This window comes from Tenrec ecaudatus, chromosome 2, assembly GCF_050624435.1.
Source record: "Tenrec ecaudatus isolate mTenEca1 chromosome 2, mTenEca1.hap1, whole genome shotgun sequence".
In the NCBI taxonomy this organism is placed as follows: domain Eukaryota; kingdom Metazoa; phylum Chordata; class Mammalia; order Afrosoricida; family Tenrecidae; genus Tenrec; species Tenrec ecaudatus.
The window spans coordinates 136311443-136339055 of NC_134531.1; the positions used below are offsets into that span (position 1 = coordinate 136311443).

The following is a 27613-nucleotide window of genomic DNA, read 5'->3' on the forward strand; positions in this document are numbered from 1 at the left end:
TCTCAACAAAGGACTCTTTTCCCTTCAGTTAAAAAAAATTATAAATCATTTTACTGGGTATTTTTACAGCTCTTTCAACAATCCATACATCAAGTGTATCAAGCACATTTGTACATATGTTGCCATCATCATTTTCAAATCATTTTCTTTCTACTTGAGTCCTTGGTATCAGCTCCTCATTTTTCCCTCCCAAACAAAGGACTTTTAAGCAAACGAGAAACACCTTAAAAACTGACCCAGCATAACAAAAATAGTTTGGTAATTAGTTGTAAAAACTGTCCCACTTACAGGGCTTCAATCAGAAGAATGATCATTACATCAGCAAATCCAAAACAAGTTTTTGAAAAGCAGAGGTTTTTAATTTAATTTTTATTGTTTTTTGGTGGTGGGAGTTGCCTTCAAAATAATGACAATTCTTAGCATTGTCTTTCAGAGCTTCAGAATATCTTTCAGTTTATATGTAAAAAATTTCACTTAAAAATAAAAATTTGACTTTATGTAAAAGCTGATGATAAAAGTGAAAATACTTTTGGGGGCTAAAATCAAGATTTGCATTCAGAAAACATCTGCTGAACTACATCGGCGCAGGAAAACAGTGAGTACTACAGTAGAGCCCATGTATGTCAGGAGACTGAGAACCACAGCTAGCTCAAGCACACCTTCGTCCTCGAAGTACTACTCTGCTTCTCAACATGCTAAAGAGGTCTTGTGTGGAGCACGTTTACCCAATGCAGTTTGTCTTTTCATTTCTTGACTGCTGCTTCCATGAGCATTAATTGTAGATCTAATCAAGATGGAATCTTTGACAACTTCAATCTTTGTTCTGTAAACCTTTATCCAAGTTACAGTAAAAGGTTAAAAAAATGTGGAAAATTATTTTTCAATGCATTTCCCACAAACTTTTTGAGATCTTCCATTATATGTTAAGGAAAACTGGGGGAAAAATAGATGGATAAAAATAGGGGAAAGTATAACAGAGACCTGGAATCTATAAAAGATTCAAATGGATTTTCTCGAACTAAAAGATTAAACACTTGATATTAAATTCACTACTGGTATAATAGTAGATTAAATACAGCAAAAAACAGGATTAACATGCTTAAAAACAGGTCATTTGACAAAATTCAAATGGAAGCTGAGGGAAGAAAGAAGACAGATTTTAAGAATTATACAAGAGTCATTCCATGATACCCACCTTCCCGACATGATCACTGAAGACAGATGTGTGCGTAAGCAAACGTGGTGAAGAAAGCTGATGGTATCCAGCTATCAAAAAGATACAGCATCTGGGGTCTTAAAGGTTTGAAGGCAAACAAGCGGCCATCTAGCTTGGAAGCAACAAAGCCCACAGAGAAGAAGCACACAGCCTAAGTGAATACGAGGTGTTGAAGGGACCAGGTAGCAGACACCAAAGAACAAAAACCATCATTGTGTGATCACCTTCCTCACATAAACGCTGAAGATGAATGTGTGCATAAGTAAGTGTGGTGAAGAAGGCTGATGGTGCCTGGCTATTGAGAGATACAGCATCTGGGGACTTAAAGGCTTGAAAGTAAACAGGCGGCCAATAGCCCAGAAGCAACAAAGCCCACATGGAAGCAGCACACCAACATGTGTGATCATGAAGGGCCGAGGGGATCAGGTTTCAAACAACAAAGGCAGGGCAGGGGGAAAATCACATCACCTTGAACGAGGGGAGTGTGTGATGGGGACCCAATGCCCATCTGTAAACAGCTGGACATCCCTTGCAGAGGGGTAGTGGGGAGGAGATGGGTCACTAAGGTTCAGTGTAGCAACAATGAAACTCACAACCTTCCTCTAGTTCTTAAACGCTTCCTCCCCTCCATCTATCATGATCCCAACTCTACCTTGCGGACCTGGTTAGACCAGAGGATGCACAGCGGTGCAGTAGGGATCTGGAAACACAGGGAATCTAGGACGGATGAACCACTCAGGACCAGCGGTGGGAGTGGCGACACCGGGAGGGAAGGGGGTGTAGAAAGGGAGAACCAATCTCGGGGATCTACATGTAACCTCCTCTCTGGGGGGATGGGCAACAGGAAGGTGGGTGAGGGGAGATGCCGGGCAGTGTAAGATAAGATAAAATAATAATTTAGAAATTATTAAGAGTTCATGAGGGGGGTTGGGAAAAAAGGAAAATGAGCTGATTCCAGGAACCCAAATGGAAGGCGAATTTTGAGAATGATGAGGGCAATGAATGGTATAAGGGTGCTTTACTCAATTGATGTATGTATACATTGCGATAAGAGTTGTATGAGCCCCAATAAAATGATTTATTTAAAAATAAAGAATTATACAAGATACAAATGGCCTCCCTGACGGAATCTAGAAACCAAATTCACTGCCCTCGAGTCAATGCTAACTCAAAGTGTGTGTTTCCTAGACTGTAACTGTGTACAGGAACAGAAGGCCCAGTCTGTCGCGTGCAGAGCTGCTGATGGTTTCCAAGTGCCAACCATAGGATGGCAGCTTCACCACTGCACCATCAGGGTTCCGGCACACAGAGGGAAGACTAAGAGAAGAGCAAGAGGACACCTGGCTATTACCGGCTAAGAACTTTCTAGAGTTGATGAAAGACATCAAAGTACAAATTAAATTACTCTGCAATCCCCAAGTAAAATAAATTCATACAAAGAACATCACAAAAGGGAATACAAGTACAAGAAAGAAGTAAATGTAAATTTTAAGCAGTAAAAAGTTAAAATGGGTCTAGTCTTCGACGGCGAATGTGGATTTGGTGGTGGGGAGCCGGGGTTGGGGAGGAAGTCTTATATAGTCTATGGTTCCAAAGTTTAGTTTGCTTTACTACGTTTTTTTAAAAACTTCTTTTTAGAAATAATTTTCATATCTCAGTTGCTATTACCATCACCTACTGTGGACTTTTATTTTCTTTGACCAAGCCCTCTATAAAGCTCTGTTGGTGTAGTGGTTATACATTGGGTTGCTAACCACAAGGTCAAAAGTTCAAAACCACCAGCTGCTCCGAAGGAGAAAGATGGGGCTTTTTACTTTCATAAAAGAGTTATAGTCTCAGAAACTTAGAGGGGGGCAGTTCTGTCTTAGAGGGTTGCTTTGAGTGGGCAGGGACTTGATGGCAGTGAGTTTGGTTTGTGTTCTTTAGCCAGGCACCTGAGTGTCAAAAATATAAGGCTTTATAGCAATTTTCATAAATACTTTTATTTAAATTTTTCTTCAAATTATACAGTAACATGTCAGAACATATTTTAATATAGACAAGTCAATGGATACCCTGTTTCTTTATAAGAATTCTAACTTCTCTTTGAGTTTCTGTGCACGGGTAGAGAAGGTGTGCCATCTTATAAGACTGAAAAATTTTAATTTTAATTAAAATTCAATTTAAAATAAATTTTTGAACTCTGACAGACCCATTTTGGGTTTCAGAACTTTTGAATTGCTATTTGTAAACCTTTAGGAGAGCAGAAGGTCTCATCTTGCTCTTACAGAGTGGCTGGTGAGCGCCAACAGCGGATCTTATGGCCAGCAGTCAAACACATAACCCACTACACCATTAGGGCTCCTTATTTATTATACAGAAACACTTATTTCTAGCCCTTTTAACAAAGTGGAACTGCCTACCATTCACTTCTTAATAAAGGTGAAGTAACACCTGGGAAAAAATTCAAGTTCATGTAATTTGCATTGTTCAAATATATCTTTGTGTAAAGGCCACTATGTGACGTAGAATATGACCTAAATGTTTAGTACAACCAAACTACTTTAAATAAAGCCAATGTGCACTTCCTCTATCTCAGGCTAGCAACACTACATTAAAATAGCCTGATTTTTCATGGGCAAACAGAGTGAAGATAGGTGTGGGGCATGTGTTCCATATCACATAAACTGGAGCCGACAGGGGAAAACTGGTGCCATTTTTGGATTAGAGCAGGCCAAACATATCCAGAAATAACTTCAATATGTGAGCGCCAAAATGTATGATACCCAGTGATAATCACAGTGAGCCTTTTCGAAGGTGGTTATGAATGAAAAATGGCCCTAGGGAAAAAAAGGCATTCTTCTGAGGAAGAATCACAGACGAGGAGAAAGGATTATGTATCACATGAGTGTGTGTTCCCAGCAATGCAGAATTCGAACCCTTTCACCTTTTCATGGGAGCTTATTTCCAAAAGAGGCTTAGTCTCCACCAAGCTTTTCCATACTGGTAAACCCAAAGGAGAGATAAAGTTCAAGCCATTGCATTGAGGGTTAATTTCCTCTCTGTTCTGTGTCAGGTAGTTCTTGTTAGTAGCTACTTTTTAATACTTATCTAGATAGTAAAAATGGAATTAGAAAACTGACATGAACACTTAAAAAATTCATTTTCCTCAAAATCCCATGGGTACTTGGAATCTGAAGGGGCACACCCTTCTTTTACTTTAGGACAGACACAGCTATTTTTCAATTTGGGGTTGTGCTATGGCAAAGTTGTTCCTAATTTTTCCTTCTTTCCTTTGGTTACTTTTTCTTAAATGTTTCCACCTATATTTTCTTATAAATCTCCTGTAGTAGTAGCTAATCTACTTGGTATTTTTTGTTTTATAGCTTGGGAGATCTCCTCAACTTAAAAAAAAAATCACAATCCATCCATCCATTGTATCAAGCACATTTGTACATTTTGCCCTCATCATTCTCAAATCTCAACTTTTAAAAATCTTTTTTCTACTGACTATTTCTGTCTTTGCTACATTTTAAATCTTAATAATAGCTATTTCTCTCTAATAGTTGTGGTTTCTTTTTTCCTTACCCTCTGTTCTCATTTTAAAAGGTGAATTTTTAAATAACTCAGATCAGCGTTCTAAAATATTTTTTATTCTTTTCCGTAAATTACTCATTTTCTTCAGAATCTATATGCTTAATTATCAGGTCCTTATACCCCTTCTTCTCAGTTATCTTGGCTCCCCTATGCCTGCTGATTCCTGTTTGTCAGTTTTAAAGACCCTGTAGTTTTGCTCTCTATCATCTAAACAGATCTGTCTTCTGATCACAGTTTTCTTTTTTGTAGGTGTTCTGTCTGGGAGTTCCATAAATCTAGGTTAACGGTTCACTTCTGCTTTATAGAAATGACAGTTAATAGTTAATAAGACCACTTTCATTGTGGGGTGATACACTCAGAATTAAATGCTCTATTTCCACAAATGTTTTACTAGTACTTCTTGGTGATGCTCTTTGATGTTCTGCCTCATGGTGAATGATCTGTACTCTGCCTGGGGTAAGGAAGAAGGTATTGACTAAAAGAGCCTCTGTTTGTCACTTTGTGACACTATTTCACTCCTACTGTTTGCCACATTTTCTATGGTTCTTTTGGTGTAATTGTTTCCTAAATGGTATGACTTTTCTGCTTTTGTATCCCTCAGACCTACAGTCTCTGTTTCCTAGAATCCATGGGTTAATCATGGCACTTGCTATATGTTTTATAGATAAAAGAAAGTTAATATAATGGTATTTGATACCTGTTAGTAAACTTGATGTACCATGCAAAAGAGGTTGCAAATGACTTGATCCTTAAAAAATACTATGAAACGGAGTTAGAGATCCAGGTTTAAAAAGACTAAGGAACTTGCCTAAGCTTTGTTTTCATACCTTTCAAAATTGGAATCCTTTTTAATTGAAAGCTTGCAAATTTCTAGATATTAGTCCAAATTCCAGGACATCCACTAATTGTGAAGGCTTACTGACTTATTCTAGGCTAAGTGATATATTAGGAGAGGCTCACTGGATTGAACATGATGTACTGGCAGTTTCAGTGTTATACATGTCTGACTGAAGGACAACTCCTACTTGTCCTTTAACGCGATGTAAATTTGCTCTCACTTTGAAATGACTGAACCAATCCTTATTGGCAACACAGTCTTCAGTACAACCAACTTTACTTGTAAAACATGCAGCTTTTAAATCATTGAAAACTCTTCTTGCATTGAAGGTTACATACAAATTGTATGTACCTGCTCGCACAGAGCAACAACTTCTTAAAAGACACAGAAATGGATCGCATTAGTAACACGGGAAACTCAAGTGAAAAAAGGAAACTTATCAATGCCTTTAAGTTTTCATTATGACTAAGAACAATTAAGGAGGAGTCTAAGAGAGAAAAACAAAACTCACACTGCCTTTTTAAAGTCAGCTCTTACTTCTCAAGTTGTAATCTAACTGGACTAGAGAAAAATGATTCCCACTTGACAAAAAAAGCTAAACTTTCTCAGAAAGTTTCAATGGTTTCATTATTTTAATTATTGCCCTTCTCAAACTTTCAGAGAAAATTTCATAGTTCCTAAAACATAATCTAATAACATACTTCTTAATGGTTTAAAAACAAAATAGATTTAGAAGAACAGTCCTTGCTTTATTCAAATATCAACATATTCAAAACGATATGAAAAGGGAGTGTAGTTGATGTTAGGAACCTGAAGTACATTGGTTACTTCACTAATGTGTTACTGAATTCATTTATTTTCATGAAATGGTTCACCTGGAATTGATATGATTATTTCAGGAGATCAGTTTCAAGGTTAGAAATCAACTGATTTGTACATTAATGGGAGAAAGGGTAACTGTGACTTCTCAGTTTCAATTAGTTTATCTCAACTAGAGTAGAATACATAATAAATGATCAACAGACATTTCACAAATGATAGTACAGTTATATATGTTTTAAAACTTATTAATAAGATGCTTATTCGCAAACATGAAAACTAGAATACACAATTGTATAGGTCAATACTAAAGATTCTAAAAATGTTCAAACATTTAAAAAACATTTTTTACATTTTACTCTATCTTCCACTAGAATAATTTTTTCTTTTCTGTCACAAAAAAAGCTCAGAATTTCTTACCACAAAACTCACCAAAAATGTTGGTCTTTACAGTAAACGCAAGATGCGTATTATTCCTCAAAATTTCAAGGGCCTTCACAAATGTGATGTTTTCAAAGTTTTGTCCATTTACTTCCATTATCTTAAGGGAAAAGCATTTGAAAATTTAAAATCAAAACAAGCAGCACTGGTTACATATGCAACTTTAAAAAGTTTAATGGTAAATAAACAAAATTGAATAAAATGTACCCATCTGTGAACAGCGGTTACTTCTTTAAGACACTAGTGGGATTAACATTTAACTTTTATTCTATATTATTTTATTAACCAAATTCTATACTATAAGCACTTCTTTAAATAAAAATGTCTTTTGGGATCACATAAGTTTGTTTGAAAGTGAGATGCTTTGTATGTGAAATGAATGTTTTCATCATGTCAGAGCAGCTCTTAAAAATTATTGCCTGGTGTATCAGTTTTAGTGAAATATTTAGAACATGATTTTATTTCAGAGTGAGTTAATTTATTTAAAAGGGTGCTTTCGGGACATTACAGAGTAGAAAAGCACTCGCTCCCACCTGAAGGTTGGCAATTGGAACCTATCGGTCACACCGTGGGAGAAAGAGGTGCAGTCTGCCCCTGTAAGCACTGGTAGCCACCCTTGGGAACCCTATCGGCCAGTTAGACTCTGTCTGATAAATTGGAATTCACTTGATGGCACAGGTTTGGGTTTGGAAATATCAATTCCATTTCCCTACCCTCTGCCATCACCAACTGAATCAAAAGTAGAATGGCAACAAGCACAATGAGTTCTTCATATGAATACTGCTGGTCCTTCACAGAAAGGTCCCCAAGCAAACACAGCTGTGGGGCAGAAACATACAGGAAACTCACTGAAAAGATGATTCCAAGGAAGATGATTGTAAAATAACCATGATGACACCCCCCGCCCAGCCCTGTTGCCAAAACCAGTCTATAGGGCAGACAGGAGATCAACAGAGAATTGACCAAATAATTGAAAAAGAGGATGAGAAATTCAAATTTTTAAAAGAAAAAAATCTAATATGCAAAATCCCCAGAGGTGAAAAGGCAGAAATCTGCACAATGAAATGCAAATGTAGTGGCATTTTTTTAATCATCTAATATTTATTGAATTTAATCTTGAAGGATAATGGATTGTGAGGTTAAAAACTGCAACAACTTTTCTTCTTTCTTTGCTCTTAGAAAATGTACTGTCTGGTTTTTCTGAACCAACCAAAGTGGAATGTTCAAGCTCAGGTCCACAGCAGGTCTGGCTCACAGTGGACTCATCAGCTGCACCTCCTTCTCATGGATGTCAGGGATCATCTTCAGAGGGGCGCTGACCATATGCACAGTGTTCGTGCCGAACAGCTGGGACTCGGAGTGGATGAGCTGCTCCCAGAAGCCACTGTTGGGCTGGATGATGGGTTGGCATGACTTGGCCCACACGTGGGCATCCAGCAGCGACATGGCATGGTACTTCATGAGGCAGGCTTGGCAAAAGATGGCCTAGTGGCTGATGCCAGCAGCACAGTGCAGCAACGTACGGCCCTGCTTCAATTCCAGTGTGGCTGTGGTCAAAGAAGTCACAGAGGCATGATGGGGCACCTGCATGTACTCGATGTCCTCATTGCGGCTGTTCGCCACCTCCGCCGAGATCTCGATGACTGTGGTGATTGGTGGTGGGTCAGAAGGAGCTTGTTGTTGGCAGCCACACCACTACTGATGTACATGCTGCTGGTGACCTGTGAGGCCGCTGACTGAGGGAGTGAGGGAGGCATCTTTCTGCTGGGCTGGGTCCTCAGAGAGCACTTGTCAGCCACAAGGTGGCTGGGGAGAAGAAGCGGTCTGTGAGTGCCATGTTCATGCTGGCTGGCATGGTGAGCGGCAGTCAAGTGGATTCCGACTCCAGGAGCCACATGTGTGCAGAGTGGAAGTGCTCGAAGGGATTTTCCGGGCTGTGGCCCTTTCTGCAGGCCAGGCCGGGTTCATTCTGGAAGCAGCCACACCAGGAAGTGTGGACAATGGGTGCTCTGGAGGAATCAGTCAGGCCAGGCTTCTGGGAAAGCCTGGCGTCGGCTCCTGGCGGCCCACCCACTTATTTGCTCGGGGAGCATGCCAGACCCTGGCAATTTGGTCAAGAGCCGACTAGGCTCCGCGCGATTCACGTAGTGGCATTTTAAAACAATGAAAAGAAACTTTTCAGTGACGGTTTGGAAGACCCTCTAGACATGGTTGCGGGGAGACAGAGGAGGTCTGGACTTTGGGACAACACTAAGATGATGAGCAACCTTTCTATGCTACAAAGTTCTCAGGGGCAAATATCACTGTGATTAAGGAATTTTATACTCCACTGAATAAAGACATACTCAAGATGTTATCAAACATTAAATAAATAATATACCTGCATTCCCTTAAAAAAAAAAGTACCACAAGACACTAGCCAACTATGAACCAAATCAAAACAATGGGCAGAAAAGGCACAGTTGAAATGAGAAGCAAGTTAAGTGGCATGGCAGGTGTCAATATGTAAATGACTTTTAATAAACTAACATACAGTTGATACCCTCCCTGATGTATGCTGGATCTGATCTGGTTCTCAACATTTTCTGTCATTCTTACAGATAGCTTCATAATTCACAGCACAATCACATCAAGCAGTACTGAACAACTGGCACAGTCAGTTTCAAAACATTTTCTTTCTTGAATTCCTTGATATCAGCTCCCCTTGAACCCCACTATAGTCCCCGGGAAATCCTCATTTATGTATTTCGCCGCAACTTACAACGTCCAACATGTCCATTTACATACAATTCTGTTGTTCGCTCCCCTCAAGTAGGGTTCTAAAGTCATCAGTACTATCTGAGGCTGTTAATCTTCACAGGAGTAGATGGCCTTATCTTATTCCCAAGCAGCAGCTAGTGACTTGGAACTACTGACCTTAAGGCAGTCAAGATGTAATTCTCTATGCCACCAGGGCTCCTAATTATTAGAGATTCTTACTAAGTGAGGGATAAGGTGTAGTTTCTTAACTTCCACAGTATTGTTTAGACAAGAAAACTTTGTCATGAAAGTTGTTGTGTGCACGCCAAGATGTCTAGCCACTTCCTTGGTCTTGACTTACTAGGTCTTTACTTACAGAAGGAATCCCTCAGTCATGACCATCAAAAATACCTCCAGATACTGTCAAATGTACTCTGGGACCTAACAGACCCTAGCTGTGAACGACTGCTTTGAAGTGTTGTATTTTGTTGACATGAATGTTCTGATTTTTTAAAAAAAACAAAAAGCATGGTTCGGGTAAAAATAAAGCCACACCCTAAAAGACTGAATAAATAAAGACTTTTCAATGGGCGAAAGTTAAGTTTCAAAGTGATCTTAACAAATGAGCTGTATTTGAGAAACCGCTCCTTCACTGTGATCAGAATCATCGGAAACGCTTTGCTACAAGTACAGGCGCCCAAATGTCATCCCGAGAACCTGAGTACTGTGACTGGCAACACCGGGGTGGGTCTGAGAATCATACTTGTCGTTCAGCAAGGTGGCCAGATACACTTATCTGCAGTTACCTACTGCCTGTACAGTAAGGGGCCTATATAATCACCCCAACCCAAATTCATTGCCATCTAGTCCATTCCGATTCATAATGGACCCTACAGAACAGAGTAGAACTGCCTCCTTTGGGTTTCTGTGACTTAAAAGTCTTTATAGGACAGACAGCCTCCATTTTCTCTTATTTAGCAAATGGTGGGTCTGAACTGCTGACCTCGTGGTTAGCAGCTCAAAACAACACCAGGACTCTTATAAAGAATAAAGCACTACCAAATTCCTCCCAGTTTTGCTTTTTTTGAATCCCTCATGTGGCTCACTCTGCACCAGGAATATAATTTGGTTACTATGTTATCATCATTTATACTGGTCCCATCACATGATAATCTTTGGAATAATCTGAAATTGCTAGCTGACAGTTTCCTAATCCTTGGGACACGGACAAGAACATTTAAAGAAAGCCAAACGGATAGAAAAAAAGTCCATGGTGTTGCAGGCTGTACTGTACCAATTTCCATTCAAAGTTGTTATGGATACATGATGCTTTGAAAACAAACCATTTTTTCAAATTCTACTTAAAAAAAGAAATCGTTTTATTGGGGGCTCCTAAAGCTCTTACCACAGTCCACACATTAATTGTATCAAGCTCATTTGTACATTTGTTGCCATCATCATTTTCAAAACATTTTCTTTGTACTTGAGCCCTTGGTATCAGCTCCTCTCCCCCACCCCTCCTCGCAGTCTCCCTTCACCGGTTTCTGTTGTTTGTCCCCCACCCCCGCCACCCACCAGGGTGGTGGCGATACGTAGATCATTGTGATCAGCTCCCACTTTCTCCCCCTACCCTCATGGTATTGCTACTCCATTACTGTTCCTGATGGGTTTAAAGGTCCAGGAATCCATGTGTCAAGAGTTCTTATTTGTACCAGTAACTGGGGTCATGATAGTCGGGGGTGGGTGCAGTGGGGAGGAAGCATTAAACAACTAGAGGAATATTGTGTTTCGTCAGTGCTATATTACACTCTAGCTGGCCCATCCTTTCCTTGTGGCCCTTCTTTGAGGGGATGTCGAATTTTCTACAGATGGCCTTTGGGTCTCCAATCCAACCCTCATCATTCACATCGATATAATTTTTTCTGAAAATTCTACTTCTAAAACGAGAATCAGAAAAAATACTTCTTTAAATTGTTCATGCTTATTTGAAGAAATAGCAGATGTATCAGATGAAAATGTGTATGCCGAAGACATACAACTTAAACGTAGGCTTTTATCAAAGTTGTTGATCATTTACTTACCTGATCACCTCGTTTCAATCCAGTATCTGCAGCTTTGCTACCAGGCTCTACTCCCTCCACAAAAATACCGAACCCCTTCTCACTTCCTCCAGTGAGGCTGAAATGCAGAGGAGACTCCCGGGAAGCCTTCTGCAGCACAACTTGCCTCCATTTAGCCTTTGCAGCACAGGCAATATTTAACAATCGAAGATGACCATTCATTTTCTGTAAAGTAGAAAAGGGTAAACATGTCTACCCCTACAGGTGCTTTTTAGTACAAAATCAACAGGTTAAAGCACAATAAAACTAGGCCAAGAATAAGATCTCTTAATATGATTTTCAAGGATTTCTAGAAAATTACAAGTTAGAAAAGATTACAAAGAGATGTTTCACTTAATGAGGGATAACAGAAAATTACTTCTCACTTTAAGAATATTTAAATATCTTTATTCAAAAAATTGAACCACTTTACCCAATACTCTCCAATACACAAAAACATATCATGCCTCCACCACATCAAAAGAATGGCAACTATTTAGGTCTTCTGTAACATACTGAAAATTAGGTGTTAATATTAGTTTTAATATTTGATTATTCTCAAATACTAGTGTACTATAAGTATATCTCATAACAAGAAGCTATTCTGGGAGGCTTACACTTCTTTTGACGCTATCCAACACTGTGGAGCATTAATAATTCAATAAACACTTGATAAATCATTACTAAAAAAACGTCCCATGACTGTATGACAATGTAGACATTCTGTTTGCTGTTCTTTGTACATATCCTGCACTGGAGATAACAAATAAAAGCTGGTGGTGAGCCTCTATGACCTCTTTATCAAGTTTCCCAGTCCCTGTTGATTCTCCCTATTCTGCATACAGGACGTGTTTCTGAGATGGGTACAGGGACCTAGGCATAAAAAAAAAAAAAAAAAAGCAAATGCCAAATTTTCTTTCTTTGTTCAACTTAATCGACCTAGGCTTTATGAAAGTAACTATAATTCTTGAACATTTTCTATGTGCCCAGTTCTATGGACATTATGTTCATTATTTCATTTTAATTCTAACAATTCTAATAAACTAGGGATTGCATCCACTAATATAAATAAGACAGCTGAGATATAAAAACATTAAGAAAAAGTGAAATAATGTACAATGGGAGGCTTAAAAAGTCTTAATGTAGATCTCTAATGTAAAATAAACCTTGAAGATTGCATAGCATTTCAAACTGCAGGATTGGGAGAAGAGAACTAGAGCTTGACCTAAGATAAAGAAGAGGCAGAATGTCAAAATTGAGTGCATAGGGCAACGTCAAAAAGACCGGGAAAGGGATCTAACTATGTGGGTGAGGCAGCTAGCCCTGGCTTCCTCAGATCCAGCCCACATTCATGGGTTTTCAAGTTTTATAGAAAACTGGCATATAAATGATGCAAATCTTCCATATACATTATATCATCGTTGGTTATATGTAAATAGCTTTTTATGCGTCATCTTGGCCAGTGGTTCTTGATCTTCCTAATGCCATGACCCTTTAATACAGTTCCTCATGTTGTGGTGACACACGAACCATAACATTATTTTTATTGCTACTTCTTAACTAATTTTGCTAATGTTATGAATCCGGTGACCCCTGTGAAAGGGTCATTCAACTCTCAAAAGGGTCGCAAGTCACAGGTTGAGAACCGCTGATCTTAGCTTTTGAAGGACTGCTTCGACCACTAGTTGCCAGTGCCATGCTCCCCCTCCACCTATTTTCTTCTGCTTTTAGTTGGTTGAATCTGAGCATGGGAACTTAGACTGTGCATATTGCTATGGTAGGTAAAGACTTACTTAGAGAATAATATTCACCACAATGTGGGTTACAAACAATCTTTTGAAAATTAAAAAAAAAACTAGAAAAAGAAAAGCAATAGCTTTACATTTTGATATTTTTATTTGATAAAATTTTCTGCAATTTTGTAGCAAAAAGATTAAAAATTATAAAAATGACTTAGGAAAAAACCCAATAAAACCAAAAACAATCGTTTGGCTACATATAATGGACTAGAAGAAAAACTAGAATTAAAACCATCTTGCAGATTAAAAGGAAGTGTCTTGAGAGACATTGAAAAAAAAAACCAAAAACCTGTACATGACTAATCAGTGACCCAGGAGACTTTAGCAGCTAACTGTAGTTCATTTTAGGCCAGTGAATTTAAGGAAGAGTGAGAGCAATCCACATAAACGGCAGGATTAATAATCCTGTGTGACGGGTAGAACAACAATGCTAAACAGAAACGAAAACGCCAGGATAAAGCATGATGACAGGTTTGGTGGCTAGAGGAAGAGCACTAGTATAGAAAACAGATATGCAAGTTCTCAGAATATAGATTCAATACATGGGAGAAAATGAAAATCGTTCTGAGATTATCAGAATAAGCCCTAAACACGAAAGAAATTATTATTTTTTGAGCCTTACTGTATCTTCCAGATTTTTTTCAAAATCTTCCAGAAATCGAGTCATAGCAGAATCACCTTCAAAATCATTAAAATGATTATTTACCCATAATAATACGATTCGTGTGACCTGTAGAAACATGGAGGAACCATGGTTACGAGCGATATTGCCTCTAACTCTGTAAAAGCACAATCCAAAAGCCTGCTCAAAACGCAGAGCGGAGAATCAGGGCTCTATGGGTAAATGCCAACCACAGAAAGTTCATTCTAGTATTGGGGGGCCAAGGTGGGCAGGGGAGGGGGTAGAATCATTTAGTTTGAGCTTTTGTTTTCTTGGTTATACCAATAACAAGGCTTTGCTTTGTGCTTTCAGTGACAAAGCACAGGCCCGTGTACTTATTAATAAGTAAAAGTACCTGAGATGTCTACTCCAGCCTTTGCCCACCTACTACTCTTAAGTTGCCCTCTATGAAGTTTCTAAGGCTGTAAATTTTTGCATGATCAGACAGGCTCATTTTTCTCTCAAGGTGTGGCTGGTGGGTTTGAACCACTGATCTTGTGCTTAGTAATCTAATGCCCACCCAAATCTTCAATGAGGGGTTGCATATTTCAAATAAGTTTCTTAAAATGAAGGCTTCTAAGTGCAAGCAATTAAATATAAAAAAGAATTTACATAAATAAGAATGTTTAATCAAAATGACAAAATAACTGAAATGTCCTTTACTATAAATACTTCATTTGCATAGTGGTGATTTGTCTATATGTTCCATGGAGTAGTAAAAAAATTAAAAATAAACAAAGGGAAGCTGCTTAATAGGCTTAATTAATAATCATAATGTAATAATTTTAAAAACTGTTATAAGGCAGATAACAAAGTCACCATCTGAATCATATAAAACGCACAATTCATTGGCAATTACTACACTCGCAGATTTTAGTTTCTAAGTATCTCCATCACTCCCAAAAGAGTCTCTGAACCCATACAGCAGCCACTCCCTATTGCCAATCACTAACCTGCTTGCTAGATATTTCATATACTCTAAAATTCCAAGTTCACTGCCACCGAGTCGGTACCGACTCAAAGATCAAATGAAATAATATGTGGCTATTTTGTGCACAGCTACTTTCACTTAGCATGGCATTTCTGAAATCCACTTGTGTTCTGGCCCTGGTGGAACTGGACTGTTGGACGCACAGTTGGTAGTTGAACCCGCAAAGCTGCTCTACAGGAGAAAGACGAGGCTGTCCTATACCCTGCAAAGATTTACCGCCTCGGACATCCTACACAGGGATGCTGTGAATGGAATCAATTAGCTAGCAGTGGGTTTAGTTTGGGGTTGATGACTAAATAAGACTGAGCATCTTTTAATATATCTGTTGGCCACTGGCATACTTTCTTTGGAGAAATGTCTGCTCAAGTCCTTTGTCTATGGATTGTTGCTGAGAGTTCAGAATCCTTTCATATTCTGGACACTAAGCCTTTACCAGATACCTGATTTGCAAATACTTTATCACAATTTGTGGGTTGATTTTCAGTCTTGACAGTATCTCTTGATGCATAAAATTTAAAAATTTGAAGCCAAATTAATTTTGTTCTTTTGCTGTGAGAGTGAAGAAACCACTAACCAGCATATTGTGCATATGTTCGCATCCGAAGTAACAGAATTCTACACTCTACCTGGCTCTAATTTATTTCTTTAAAATAACACAAAAGGACATACCAAGCACTCATGCCCTTATTTTTTTAAATCTAACTTACTTCCATCAATTTGCTATTAGTGTTTCCAATAACTATATAACCACATATAAGTGGTTCCCAGGTAATGAATGAACTCTGTTCCTAAGTGTGTGTCTTTAAGTGCAAATCAGTTTTGAAGTCGAAGTTGAACAGGTGTCGATGGTTCTTACTTAGCCTTACTTTTGTGAAAGAAAAGGCTTGTCAATAACTTAAAATCTGCATGTGCAAATGAGCTGATATCAAGGATTCATGTAGAAAGAAAATGTTTTGAGAATGATGATGGTAACGTACATGTGTGCTTGACACAATGGATGTATGTACAGATTGTGATAAGAGCTATATGAGCTCTCAATAAAATGATTAAAACACCAAACATCTTGCGTGTGCAGAAAACAAAGGGAACAGTGATGACGGCTGTGTTGCCAGTAAGGTATGGTACTGCCAGTCCAATCTAGGGCAAGTGCACACAGCATTACTGGGTATGTAAGAACTGTCTACATGCTAAGAATTCCTAATGGGGGATTACCTCGGCCATTAAATAAGATATACTTAAAGTAGTTAACAGAATTTAATAAAAACAATGATAAAGTCTGTATGCAATTCAGACAAATAAAGGCATTCTACTTGAGGCTTAAAAACCACATAACCTTTAATAAGACATTTTCCAGTAAATATTCTTTCTAAAATATTAATCAGCTTTTACTTATTTGCTTGAGCTCCAGAAAAAACAAATCTCTTAGTAAAGTTCTAAAATCATCGTATGTGACTGACTATATCATGTTTTCTGAATATATAACTATTTCAGCTCTTGCCTTTTAAGGTTCAGATCCATTTTAAACACACTATTTTGTCATAAAAGTAAGCACAGATATATCTATCCTAATTTTTTTGATCATTTGAATCCTGGTATAAAAAAGTAACATCATTTACTTATAAAAGACTTTATCAGTAACATTTAAAGTTTAAACATCATTATTGTGCTCTAATATTTTCAAGACCAACCTTATCCCGCAAGCTGTCAATTTTAAACCATTCCAGTAGTTTGATCCCAACATCCAAAGGGCTTTCAAGAAATGTCCTGTATGTTAATAGGAAGTCTTCGATATAAGTTGGATCCACAATGGAATGCTCTTCTATTAAATGCATGATGAGACGCTCAGGTGTTGCCTAAAAAGCCAAAGATAGAAAAGATTAAGAGAGGTGAAAAATGCTGATGGTGCCCAGCTACCAAAAGATGTAGTGTTTGGGATCTTAAAGGCTTGAAGGTAAACAAGCAGCCATCTAGTTGAGAAGAAACAAAGTCCACAGGGAAGAAGCATACCAGCCTGTGTGATCATGCGGTGTCGATGGGATCAGGTATCAAAGACCCAGAACAAAAATTCCTATCAATGTGAATGAGGGGAGTATGGAGTGGAGACTAAGAAAGATCTGTAAACAATTGGGATCACAAGGAAGAGATGAGCCAGCTAGGGTGCAGTATAGCACGGTTGAAACATATAACTTTCCTCCACTTCTTTAATGCCTTCTCCCCCTACTATCATGATCTCAGTTCTATCTAACAAATCCCAGCTAGACCAGAGAAAGTACCCTGGTACAGATAAGAGCTGGAAACAGGGAATCTAGGGCAGATAACCCCTCGGGACTGATAATGAGAGTAGCAATATCAGGAGGGCAAGGGAAAGGTGGGGAAACCCATCGCAATGATCTACATATAACCCTCTCCCAGGGGAACAGACAACAGAAAAGTGGGTGAGGCAGACATCAGTCAGTGTAAGACATGAAACAGTAATAATAATTTATAAATTATCAAGGGTTCATAGGGAGGGAGGGTGTGTGAGGGAGGGGGAAAATGAGGAGCTGATCCCAAGAGCTCAAATAGAAAGAAAATGTTTGGAAAACAATGATGGCAACTTATGCACAAATGTGCTTGACACGATGGACATATGTATGGAGTGTGATGAAAGCTGTACGAGCCCCAATAACATGATAAAAAATTATTAGGAAAAAACCTCAGCAACCAAAGAGCTTCTGTTGATTATTCTCTCTTGTAACTAGCTATTCTTTAAAGTAACATTTCAGTGCTACACTCTCAGCATTGGGAACAGGTAGGCTCACTAGCTGAAATCCACTAGCGCGCAGAGGTTTGGAGAAAGGAAAAGAAGTAATAGCCAATCGCATTTTTATTCCTGTTTTCATTGTCATCTCCCCATACTAAGAAGACACTGGTATAACCTGAGTGTGGGTTTGTACTACTACAGCTCCATGGGGCATGTAATGACTGCCCCGAGGCAAAAGTTACCGTAAATTAAAAAAAAAAGACTTCTTCCAAATGTAATTCACCTCAAATTCTTCTGCCTTAACTCAAGAGAACCAGTTTCACTGTTGTGGCTAGCCAGTTCCTAGATCAGAGATTATCTCTTTAATAGTTTCTCTCAGCTAGTCCTAGTTTTTTATATTAATTCAGAGTTCTAAATGCTTTGCCCAACTCCAAATTTATGAAAAGGAATGCTAATAATCCCCAACTATTCCTCTTTGAACTTTAGAACCAATGTTAGAGTGTAGGCTATCAAAAGTGGCATAAAGAAAAAACTATTGAAACAAACCAGATGTTAAGACTAACACGGGATGTGTATATGTATATATGTATATATATATATATCATATTAAATGAAGGGGGAAGTGCAGAGTGGAGACCCAAGGCCCAAGTGTCGGCCAATGGAGATCCCCTCATAGAGGGGTTTAGGAGAGGAGATGGGTTAATTAGGATGTGAGGTAGTATCGATGAAGAACACAGCTTTCCCCCAGATCCTGGATGCTTCCTCCCCCCAACTACCATCATCCGAATTCTACCTTGCAGGGCTGGATAGGACAGAGGCTGTACACTGGTACATATGAGGGTTGGAGGTACAGGGAATCTAGGGTGGATGATACCTTCAGGACCAAGGGTGGGAGGGACGATGCTGGGAGAGTGGAAGGTGAGTGGGTTGGAAAGGGGGAACTGATTACAAGGATCCACATGTGACCTCTTCCCTGGGAGAGGGACGGCAGAGAAGGGGGGAAGGGAGACTCCGGATAGGGCAAGATATGACAAAATAACGATGTACAAATTACCAAGGGCACATGAGGGAGGGGGGAATGGGGAGGGAGGGGGGAAAAAAAAGAGGACCTGATGCAAGGGGCTTAAGTGGAGAGCAAATGCCTTGAGAATGATTGGGGCAGGGAATGTATGGATGTGCTTTATACAATTGATGTATGTATATGTATGGATTGTGGTAAGAGTTGTATGAGTCCCTAATAAAATGTAAAAGAAGAAAAGAGAAAAAAATGATTAGGGCAAAGACTGTACAGATGTGCTTTATACAATTGATGTATGTATATGTATGAACTGTGAAAAGAATTGTATGAGCCCCAATAAATTGTTAAAATAAATAAATTAATTTAAAAAAAAGACTAACATGGGATTAAATTTTGTTTCTGATTCTAAATTTCAAATAATCGGAGAAACTAATTATATGGTAGAAATTGTTTTTATCTAAATTTATTTGAAAACTTTTAAGGTATACATCGCTAGATCTATGTAAGTCTGTAATAGAAAGTTAGATATAAAGCTCTTCATAGAGTCTATGAGTCACAGTGTTTACATGTTGGGCTGCAAACATGAGTTTAGCACTTTGAAACTACCAGCCCTTTCCGTGGGAGAAAGTTGAAATTTTCTACTCCTGTAAAGAGAAACCCACAAGAGCAGTTCTAGTCTGTCAGAAATGACTCAATAGCAGTGAATGAGAAAATACTTCAAATATAAGAATAACAAATTGGATACATTATTTAGTCCAATCACAGTTTGGAGTTGCTTTAATCTGGTTCATAGATGATCGTTAAGTCAAAGCTGGGCAATCATGAACATCGTAGAGACAGAGCACGGCATGTTGGAAGGATGGCAGCACACAGATGTGGCAAGTGAAGAGAGGTATGCTTATACTGCATGTTACAATGAACAAGTAAGTAAATACACTGAACATATTTATGTACACTACTAATGAGACAGGTTGGCATTGTTTGCTTCCTAATACTATGCACTGGGGGGAGCATGGCGTCATTTCTGTGGAATTCTTGTCTGGAAAGGATAAGTTAGATCTTAGGGAGGAAACACTGGACAGATCCAAATTAAGGGGCATTCAAAAGAATGTAAGATCTGTCTCATTAAAATATGAACAATACAGGCAGCAGGAGGAACCGTCCCGACTCGAGTGCAGCGGCCTGAAAAATAAAGGTAACTCGTGTCTCTAGATGAGAAAGGAAGACAGCTGTTGAGTTCTGAATAGGTCTGTAGGCGGAATGGTATTGCTTTATCTTTGATTTGCTTTTTAACTTGAAGGGCTCCATGAGAATTGTAACAGCATGTGCTCTTGTTTTTAGGCCACACTGGAATATTGAGGAGTCATGAGGAATGACAGCTGCAACTTGCCTTCCAATGGTGAAGAGCAAATGGAGTGAAATGGCATCTGTTGAAGACGCTCTCTACACTGCTGCAACTTTTCTCTACGTAATAAACTATTCAAAAACATGAACCCCATAACAATACAAAGTAACTTAAACAATCAAAAGTATATACATTATGGCAGTCCATCTACGCTCTCATCAAAGCTTGAACTTCACAGCTTAGAAAGAAAGAAGTTTTGAGAAATAGCCTACATTTAATTGAGGATGAACAGATCAATCATCAAGACTGAGATAATGTCTCTGCTTTATCTCTTAATATTATTAAACTGCTGCGCTTGTAATTAATAATAACACTTTCCCTTATTTTGCAATCAAAATGGGCTTGGAAAAGGAAATAGTCATGCATCTATTTCCTCTCTTTCAATTATAATTGCTCTAGTTCATATCCAGTGGTTTTGAGATAAACTAGAATAATAAGGAACGAGAAGAGGAAATCACATGGTGTTTAATATTCATACTTTACGCGTGCTAAGACTTTGATTTACTTCATTTACTCCTTGTAAGACCCTGCTTTCTCACCTTCAGGGCTAGTTAAGAAAAGTAAGCTTGAGAAAAGCCAACACCTACTGCAATGCCATGGAAATTCATCAGCAAACACTAGGCATCTTCACCTATTATTCATTATGCCTCATAGCGAGTCTTTTCATTAGCTTTTGTTTCAAAACATAGCAAGCTTTGATAAATTTAATGACAATTATCACAAAACATATTTGAGGGAAAATCTTGACTGGTAAATTCTAAAATAGGATCCTACCTACACTGATATTAAATGGCAACAGGTTACCTGTCCATCAAGATGTACAAAAAACAATTAAGAAGAGGCAAATGACCCAACACATTTACTTGAATTGTCCTGCACCACACAAAAAGTGGTTCAAAGTCTCTTAAGCAAGTTGAAACCTTTCCTATGACAAGAGTGAGAACTGAAGATCACTCACCTTGATTACAATGTGTCCCTTTCTGGTTCCACTGCGGTCTAGTTCTCGATGCTCATGTACCATAACAATCTCTCCTTCTTCTTCAACTTTATGAGTATTTTTTTCCACATGATTTAAAATTCTCCAATAATCCTGCTGAGCTATGCAGACGAACTGTCCGAGAACAACATGGGGACAATTAAGGAACCTGTAGTACATAAATATATCACTATGCACCAAGGCAGAGCACAAAGGTAAGAAATAAAGTGGCATCAGTTCTATTTTATTCAATCCCTTTAACAAAATGAGACGAAATATATAATTCACACTCAAAAGGGCAAAGATGTCCAGTCTGTTTTGAATTCTGCAGTAAAAGGAGAAGTGAACGTTTACTTCTCTCAAAACTGATACAATGCAAGGAAAACACGAGGCGAGACTAAATTAGAAACAACCCAGCAGTTCCTATTTCCCCCGTTTATTTTTTTAATTTTCAAAAAAACTGAGCTAAAAGACAGAAATATAACAAATCAACATCTTTTTGGCACATTTTCTTTTATAAACGTATCTTTGTAACAGACATAGTTTGCTAAATTCCAAAAATATTTGAATTGGATATAAAAATATACTTTTTATGAAGAGGCAAGTTTTGGGACATCTTATATACTATTTTATGTATATACTATTTTACTTTTAGGAAGGAAAACCCAGCTTAGCCATTTTTAAAATAAATGAACAGACAAGAGTATGCAACCAAAAAGATAAGCTTACCTGACAATCATCTATTTTAGTTCTGACAACTCCATGCATGTACTGTTTATCCAGAGTGGGAGTAATTCCAAAACTATTTCCCATAAAGAGGTTTTCAATTTTTCCATCTGAATGACTGATTTCTACAGTGCCGTTTAAAATAACATACCATGAATCAAGCTAAAGAAAAAAACCAAAGATTTAAAGAATCCTTTTTAACAAGTTTTATATTAACTATGAAAAAGAAACTACGAACAATATCTGGAACAGAGTAGTCACTCAATAAATACTTGCTGATAAAGCTATGGATAATTAAGAGAAAATAAACATTTGTGTGTGGAGGGGGGTGGGAGGGAGCTTGGTTTATTTCCAATACGCATATATACTTATTCGTCATGTATTGACTCATTATCTGGGATTTTACATTTACAACAAAAGTAAGAATCTACTACTTCATTTTCAAGCATACAAGATGTATAACCATCAGTAACAAACAGGTATGAGGTGAGAGTAAAACTGGCTGTAATGGCTAAGGTTATATGTCACATTTGCTGGACCATTCTCAGTAGTTTGAGAATTGTGTATTAATATCATTTGGTAGTTATGTAATGATGCATCATCTTCCACTTTTGCATAATGACCTATCCATATTGTTAAGTCAGAACTAGGTATATTATTTTGTAGTGTTGAAAAAGTTACACTACCCTGCTCTTAAAAGTTAATATATTTATTTTTTTAAATCATTTTATTGGCGACTTGTACAATTCTTATCACAATCCATACATCCATCCATTGTGTCAAGAACATATGTACATTTGTTGCCACCATCATTCTCAAAACATTTGCCTTTTACCTGAACCCTTACTATCTGCTGCTCATTTCCCCCCTCCCTCCACACTCCCCCCACCTCATGAACCCTTCATCATTCATAAATTATTATTTTGTCATATATTACACTGCCCGACGTCTCCTCCTGCCTTCTTCCCTGCTGTCCCTCCCCCAGGGAGGAGGCTATACGTAGATTCTTGTAATCAGTTCCCCTTCTTACCCCACATTCTCTCCACCCTCCAGGCATCGCCACTCTCATCACTGGTCCTGGAGGAGTTCATCTGTCCTGCATTCCCTGTGTTTCCAGTTGCTATCCGTGCCTATGTACATCCTCTGGTCTAGCCAGATTTGTAAGGTAGAATTGGGATCATGATAGTGGGGGGGAGGAAGTATTTAAGAACTAGAGGAAAGTTATGTTTTATCATTGCTACCCTGTACCCTGCCTGGTTCATCTCCTCCCCACAACCCTTCAGTAAGGGGTGTCCGGTTGGCTACCTGTCTGACCACAAGGTGCAGAAGGGACCAGTTATCAGACATCAAAAAACTAAAAATCATATCAATGGATGCCCACCTCCCTGATACGATCAATGAAGACACACGTGTGCATAAGCAAATATGGTGAAAAAAGCTGATGGTGTCCAGCTATCAAAAGAAATAGCGTCTGGGGTCTTAAAGGCTCGAAGATAAACAAGTGGCCATCTAGCTCATAAGCAACAAAGCCCACATGGAAGAAACACACCAGTCCGTGTGACCACGAGCTGTCGAAGGGATCAGGTATCAAGCATCAAGAAACAAAAAAATCGTATCATTGAAAATGTGGGTGAGTGCAGAGTGGAGACTAAAAGTTAATATATTTACTGGTTCATCAAACACTTTTTAAAACCATCTCCTATATGCTTAGATATTTCAGATGCTTTCAACGATGTGGGTAGAAGGCATTAAAACTAAAATTTGAGGCAAAGTCTCTGCCTTCACAGTCCGTCCATCAAATATTTCTAATCTTTACCACTTTATAAGAAATATAGTGAAATTTTCCAACAGCAGTAATATCTTTCAATCTTTCTGCATTCTCTCTCTACCTATCTAAGTTAATACTCAGTATTTTTGAAAAAAGAATTTCCAGTTATGCTTCAATTGGTTGCAGTTCACTAAGAAGAATGGGTTCCAATATGTTTTCATCCTTCTTTGATAAAATATGTCATTAAATGAATACATACTTGATAAAAATTTTAATAATGACATAAACACATAAATATAATAATAAAACCCTTACACCCCAATCTGAAAAGTGAAATAAACTGTTTCAGTGAATATTATTCATTGAGCATCTATTGCTAGAAAATAAAAATTACAGCAAAGTAAATAAAATAAAACAACAAAAACCCTTATCTTTCAGAAATCCTAATTATCTCAAACTCAGCATTCATGCAATTTCAAATTAAGATTTATAAAATATTTAGAAAGCAAAATACTCTAAAATTAGTTTCATAGTAGACAACATGCAATATTTATTTGCTAAGTTACCTCTTCCCCGTCTTCAAGAATAATAGCTCCAGCCTGCTCTACCACTTCGAAGATCATCACTGAGCAGAGTTCTCTCCTTACAGACATGGTCATGTTCGCAAAAGCAGGGAGCTGATGCATAAACTCCAATAATTGTTCTAGAGGTGAATAAGAAATTCTACTTTAACATAACAAATGAATCCTAGAATTCAATACCAAATAGCTTAAGAATGTATGCTGCTGCAGAAAAATGATTGCCATGTAGAAAAATAAGTGCAATTTTTATCAGTTATATAATTTATACATTTATTCAAACTCATATATAAAGATGGGTATAGTGGAAGAGAACCAAGAAACTATTCAGGTTCAATCTTCAAAATGTCATTGTTTCAGACGCATAGAGACCCTCATGACAGGGTAGAACTGCCCCGTGGGCTTCTGAGATTGTAACTCGATGGGAGTAGGGAGCCCGGTCATTCTCCCTCAGAGCGGCTGGTGGCTTCAAAGTGCTGACCTTGGAGTTTACTAGTCTACATTACAGAGCTTATCAATTTTCCTAGCCTGAGATGTTACCTCATGGCGACTAGGTCAAATGCCCTTTGATCTAATAGATTAACCCATTAGTCTAGTTGTCAATGAGCTAGAGTTTTTAAAAAAAAAAAACAACCCTATTAATGATTGTGAATAATTAAGAGATAACAAGCATGAATTAGATATTACTAATTGTCCACAAGAGAGTACAAGATAAACAGGGTTTAACGTAATCAGCAAATAACTTACCTTAGGTTATTCCTTGGGGCATCTCCATGAGTAATGAAAATAAATATATGAAAGGTATATACACTTATGTATAAGCCGGGTTTTTCAGCACATTTTTACTGCAGTTTTGTGGTAAAATTAGGTGCCTGGCTGATATTCAGGTTGGCTCACACTCGAGTATATAGGGTACATGAAAGGGGCCTTGGTGGCATACAGGGTTATGTATTGAGTGACTAACTGCAAGGTCAGCAGTTGGAAATCACAAGCTGCTTTGTGGGAGAAACATGAGACTTTCTATGACTGTTAAGATTTACAGACACGGCACTGTAAAGACAAAGTCTTGGACACAGACAGGGGCAATTCTACTCTGTTCTGTAGGGTTGCTATGTCAGAACTGATCTGATGGCAGTTGAGTTTGAGCTTATTTATTTGAATATATATGTGAAAGCTGTGGGCTACAAGAGATGCATATTCTCACTGCTACTAAATTGATTTCAACTAGCTGAGAAGTAATCATGCTACATAAAAAAAAAATGTTTTGCAATGGCTTATCAGGGATGGGGAGAGGGAAGGGTGAAGAAAATTGGGAAGCAAATAATGAATGTAGAAGGCGGAAGGGAGCACCAGAACTGAGTGCAATGACGTAGATACAAACCTTTCTAAAAGCAACTTAACAATGTAAGTGTATGATATGTGCATTTTATATCAATAAAACCATTTTTAGAAAAGTTCTGTTAAAACAGCATAGTATATAATTTCTTATCGATAAAAATGCACTTTCCATTTCTTAATTACAAATTTACATCTAAATTGATTTATTAACGATGTCGGTCTTTAGAATATTCCTTCACTCACATTATTAATAGCATTATTAATATCACCCATCTTCAAATATGATTAACACTAGTATGAATAGTGTGATAGAGACCCTGGCCTAAGTAGTTATACATTGGGATGGCATCCTAATAGAATTAGAACAGTATACCAGATATACTCGTATATAAGCCGAATTTTCCAACACATTTTTAATGCAGTGTTTGTGGTAAAATTAGGTGCCTTGGCTGATATTAGGGTCAGCTTATACTCAAGTATATACGGTATAATGATACTAAGTAATCTTTGTTCCTTAAAGAATCTACTAGTATCCTCAGTATCAGTAACATCCTAAACAAAGGACAATAGTTAGTTCTATTAGATACTGTATAAAGGAAAATTCAATGTCCTTCACACAATGGATGTATGTATGGATCGTGATAAGAGTTATTCAAGCCCCCAATAAAATGCTTTAAAAAATGAAGGAAAATTCATAGTTCTAACCAAACATTTCAAAAACCACATGTTCAAACTAAGGTAATAAAAAACATACTTTTTTGGCATTCCTTGAAATTAAAAAAACTACTTCATAGATAATGGAAAGTGCTATACTGCCTTGTGAATTACTGAATAAAAGGTTTGCTTTACAGATATGAGAGCCAGGCAGTCTCCAATGACCTGTCTCCTAATTTAACTTGTGTTTTCACGTGGTTTCTGACTTCAGGTTACTAAGCTTGTTCTGTGACATAAAATAGAGCATCACTGGCTGAATGCCACTCCTGATGTTAGCACCCACGACATTAATCCTCCTTAGATCACTTGCACAATAATCACCTATCGAGGTACTCACGTGGCAAGGAACTTGTGCCCAAACCCAGGTGAACGGCAATCTTATAAGTAGACCCTCGGCCCATTCTCAGATGACTGCAGCTGCTGCTCATATTCTGACTACCACACAATAGGCAACCACAAGACAGGAGCACTGGCTACCCCACTTATACATTTCTAACCAAGAGAATCTTCAAGATATTTAAGTGTTTGCTGTTTTAAGTCACTAAGTAATTTGTTATGCAGCAATTGGTAGCTAAGACATACATTAGGGCATCAAATTCTTTATGCAAACAAATGTATTTCTTACCAATGTCATCATCAGTTTTGTCTGCAGGTTCTTTTTCAAGACACTCTCGAACAAGATCTCGCCCCTGCAATGGATCTGTTCGATCAATCTCTTCATCTTCTTCTTCTTCATCCTCAGAATCAACAGGTCCTTCAGGAAGACGAGTCAGATCTACATCTCCTACCTCACTCTCTGTAGCCTACGGAAAGAAATTTAACCATGCATCATTTCATGTCCTACAAATTTGTATCCAGAGACTCCTTAGGATAAAGGCGGGGTGACCTGCTTCCAAAAGGCCATAGCCAGGAAAACCGGGTGAAATGAAGTCCAACGGACTCAAATGGGGGTGCCATGGACTTGACAGTAATGGCTCGATTTGTTTATCCCTCTCAACCAAATGTTACAAAGAGGCTAAGATGCAGTCAACAATATGGCCCATCGAGCCAAAATTCCTTTTGTGATGTGTTAGAATTCTGGACTCTGCCTGTGGCTATATGATACCATTTTGGAGGGCATACTCTAATGGAAGCCCTGGGCATTGGGCTGCTAACTACAAGGTCAGCA

At 38.1% G+C, this 27613-nt stretch overlaps 1 protein-coding gene and 1 pseudogene across 3 annotated transcripts in view; both read right to left on the reverse strand.

Annotated features, from left to right (window-relative positions):
* Positions 1-27613, reverse strand: part of RAPGEF6 (Rap guanine nucleotide exchange factor 6) — a 221702-nt gene that overhangs the window by 60862 nt on the left and 133227 nt on the right. For all 3 annotated transcript variants that reach the window (XM_075541509.1, XM_075541508.1, XM_075541510.1), the window contains exons 8-15: positions 27071-27248; positions 24382-24518; positions 22051-22209; positions 21304-21456; positions 16868-17032; positions 14150-14257; positions 11711-11914; positions 6882-6990 (exon numbers count right to left, since the gene is read on the reverse strand). In XM_075541509.1, the coding sequence (XP_075397624.1) occupies positions 6882-6990; positions 11711-11914; positions 14150-14257; positions 16868-17032; positions 21304-21456; positions 22051-22209; positions 24382-24518; positions 27071-27248 (1213 nt within the window). The remainder of the gene's footprint in view (positions 1-6881; positions 6991-11710; positions 11915-14149; positions 14258-16867; positions 17033-21303; positions 21457-22050; positions 22210-24381; positions 24519-27070; positions 27249-27613) is intronic.
* Positions 8142-8835, reverse strand: LOC142440979 (dual specificity protein phosphatase 18-like; annotated as a pseudogene).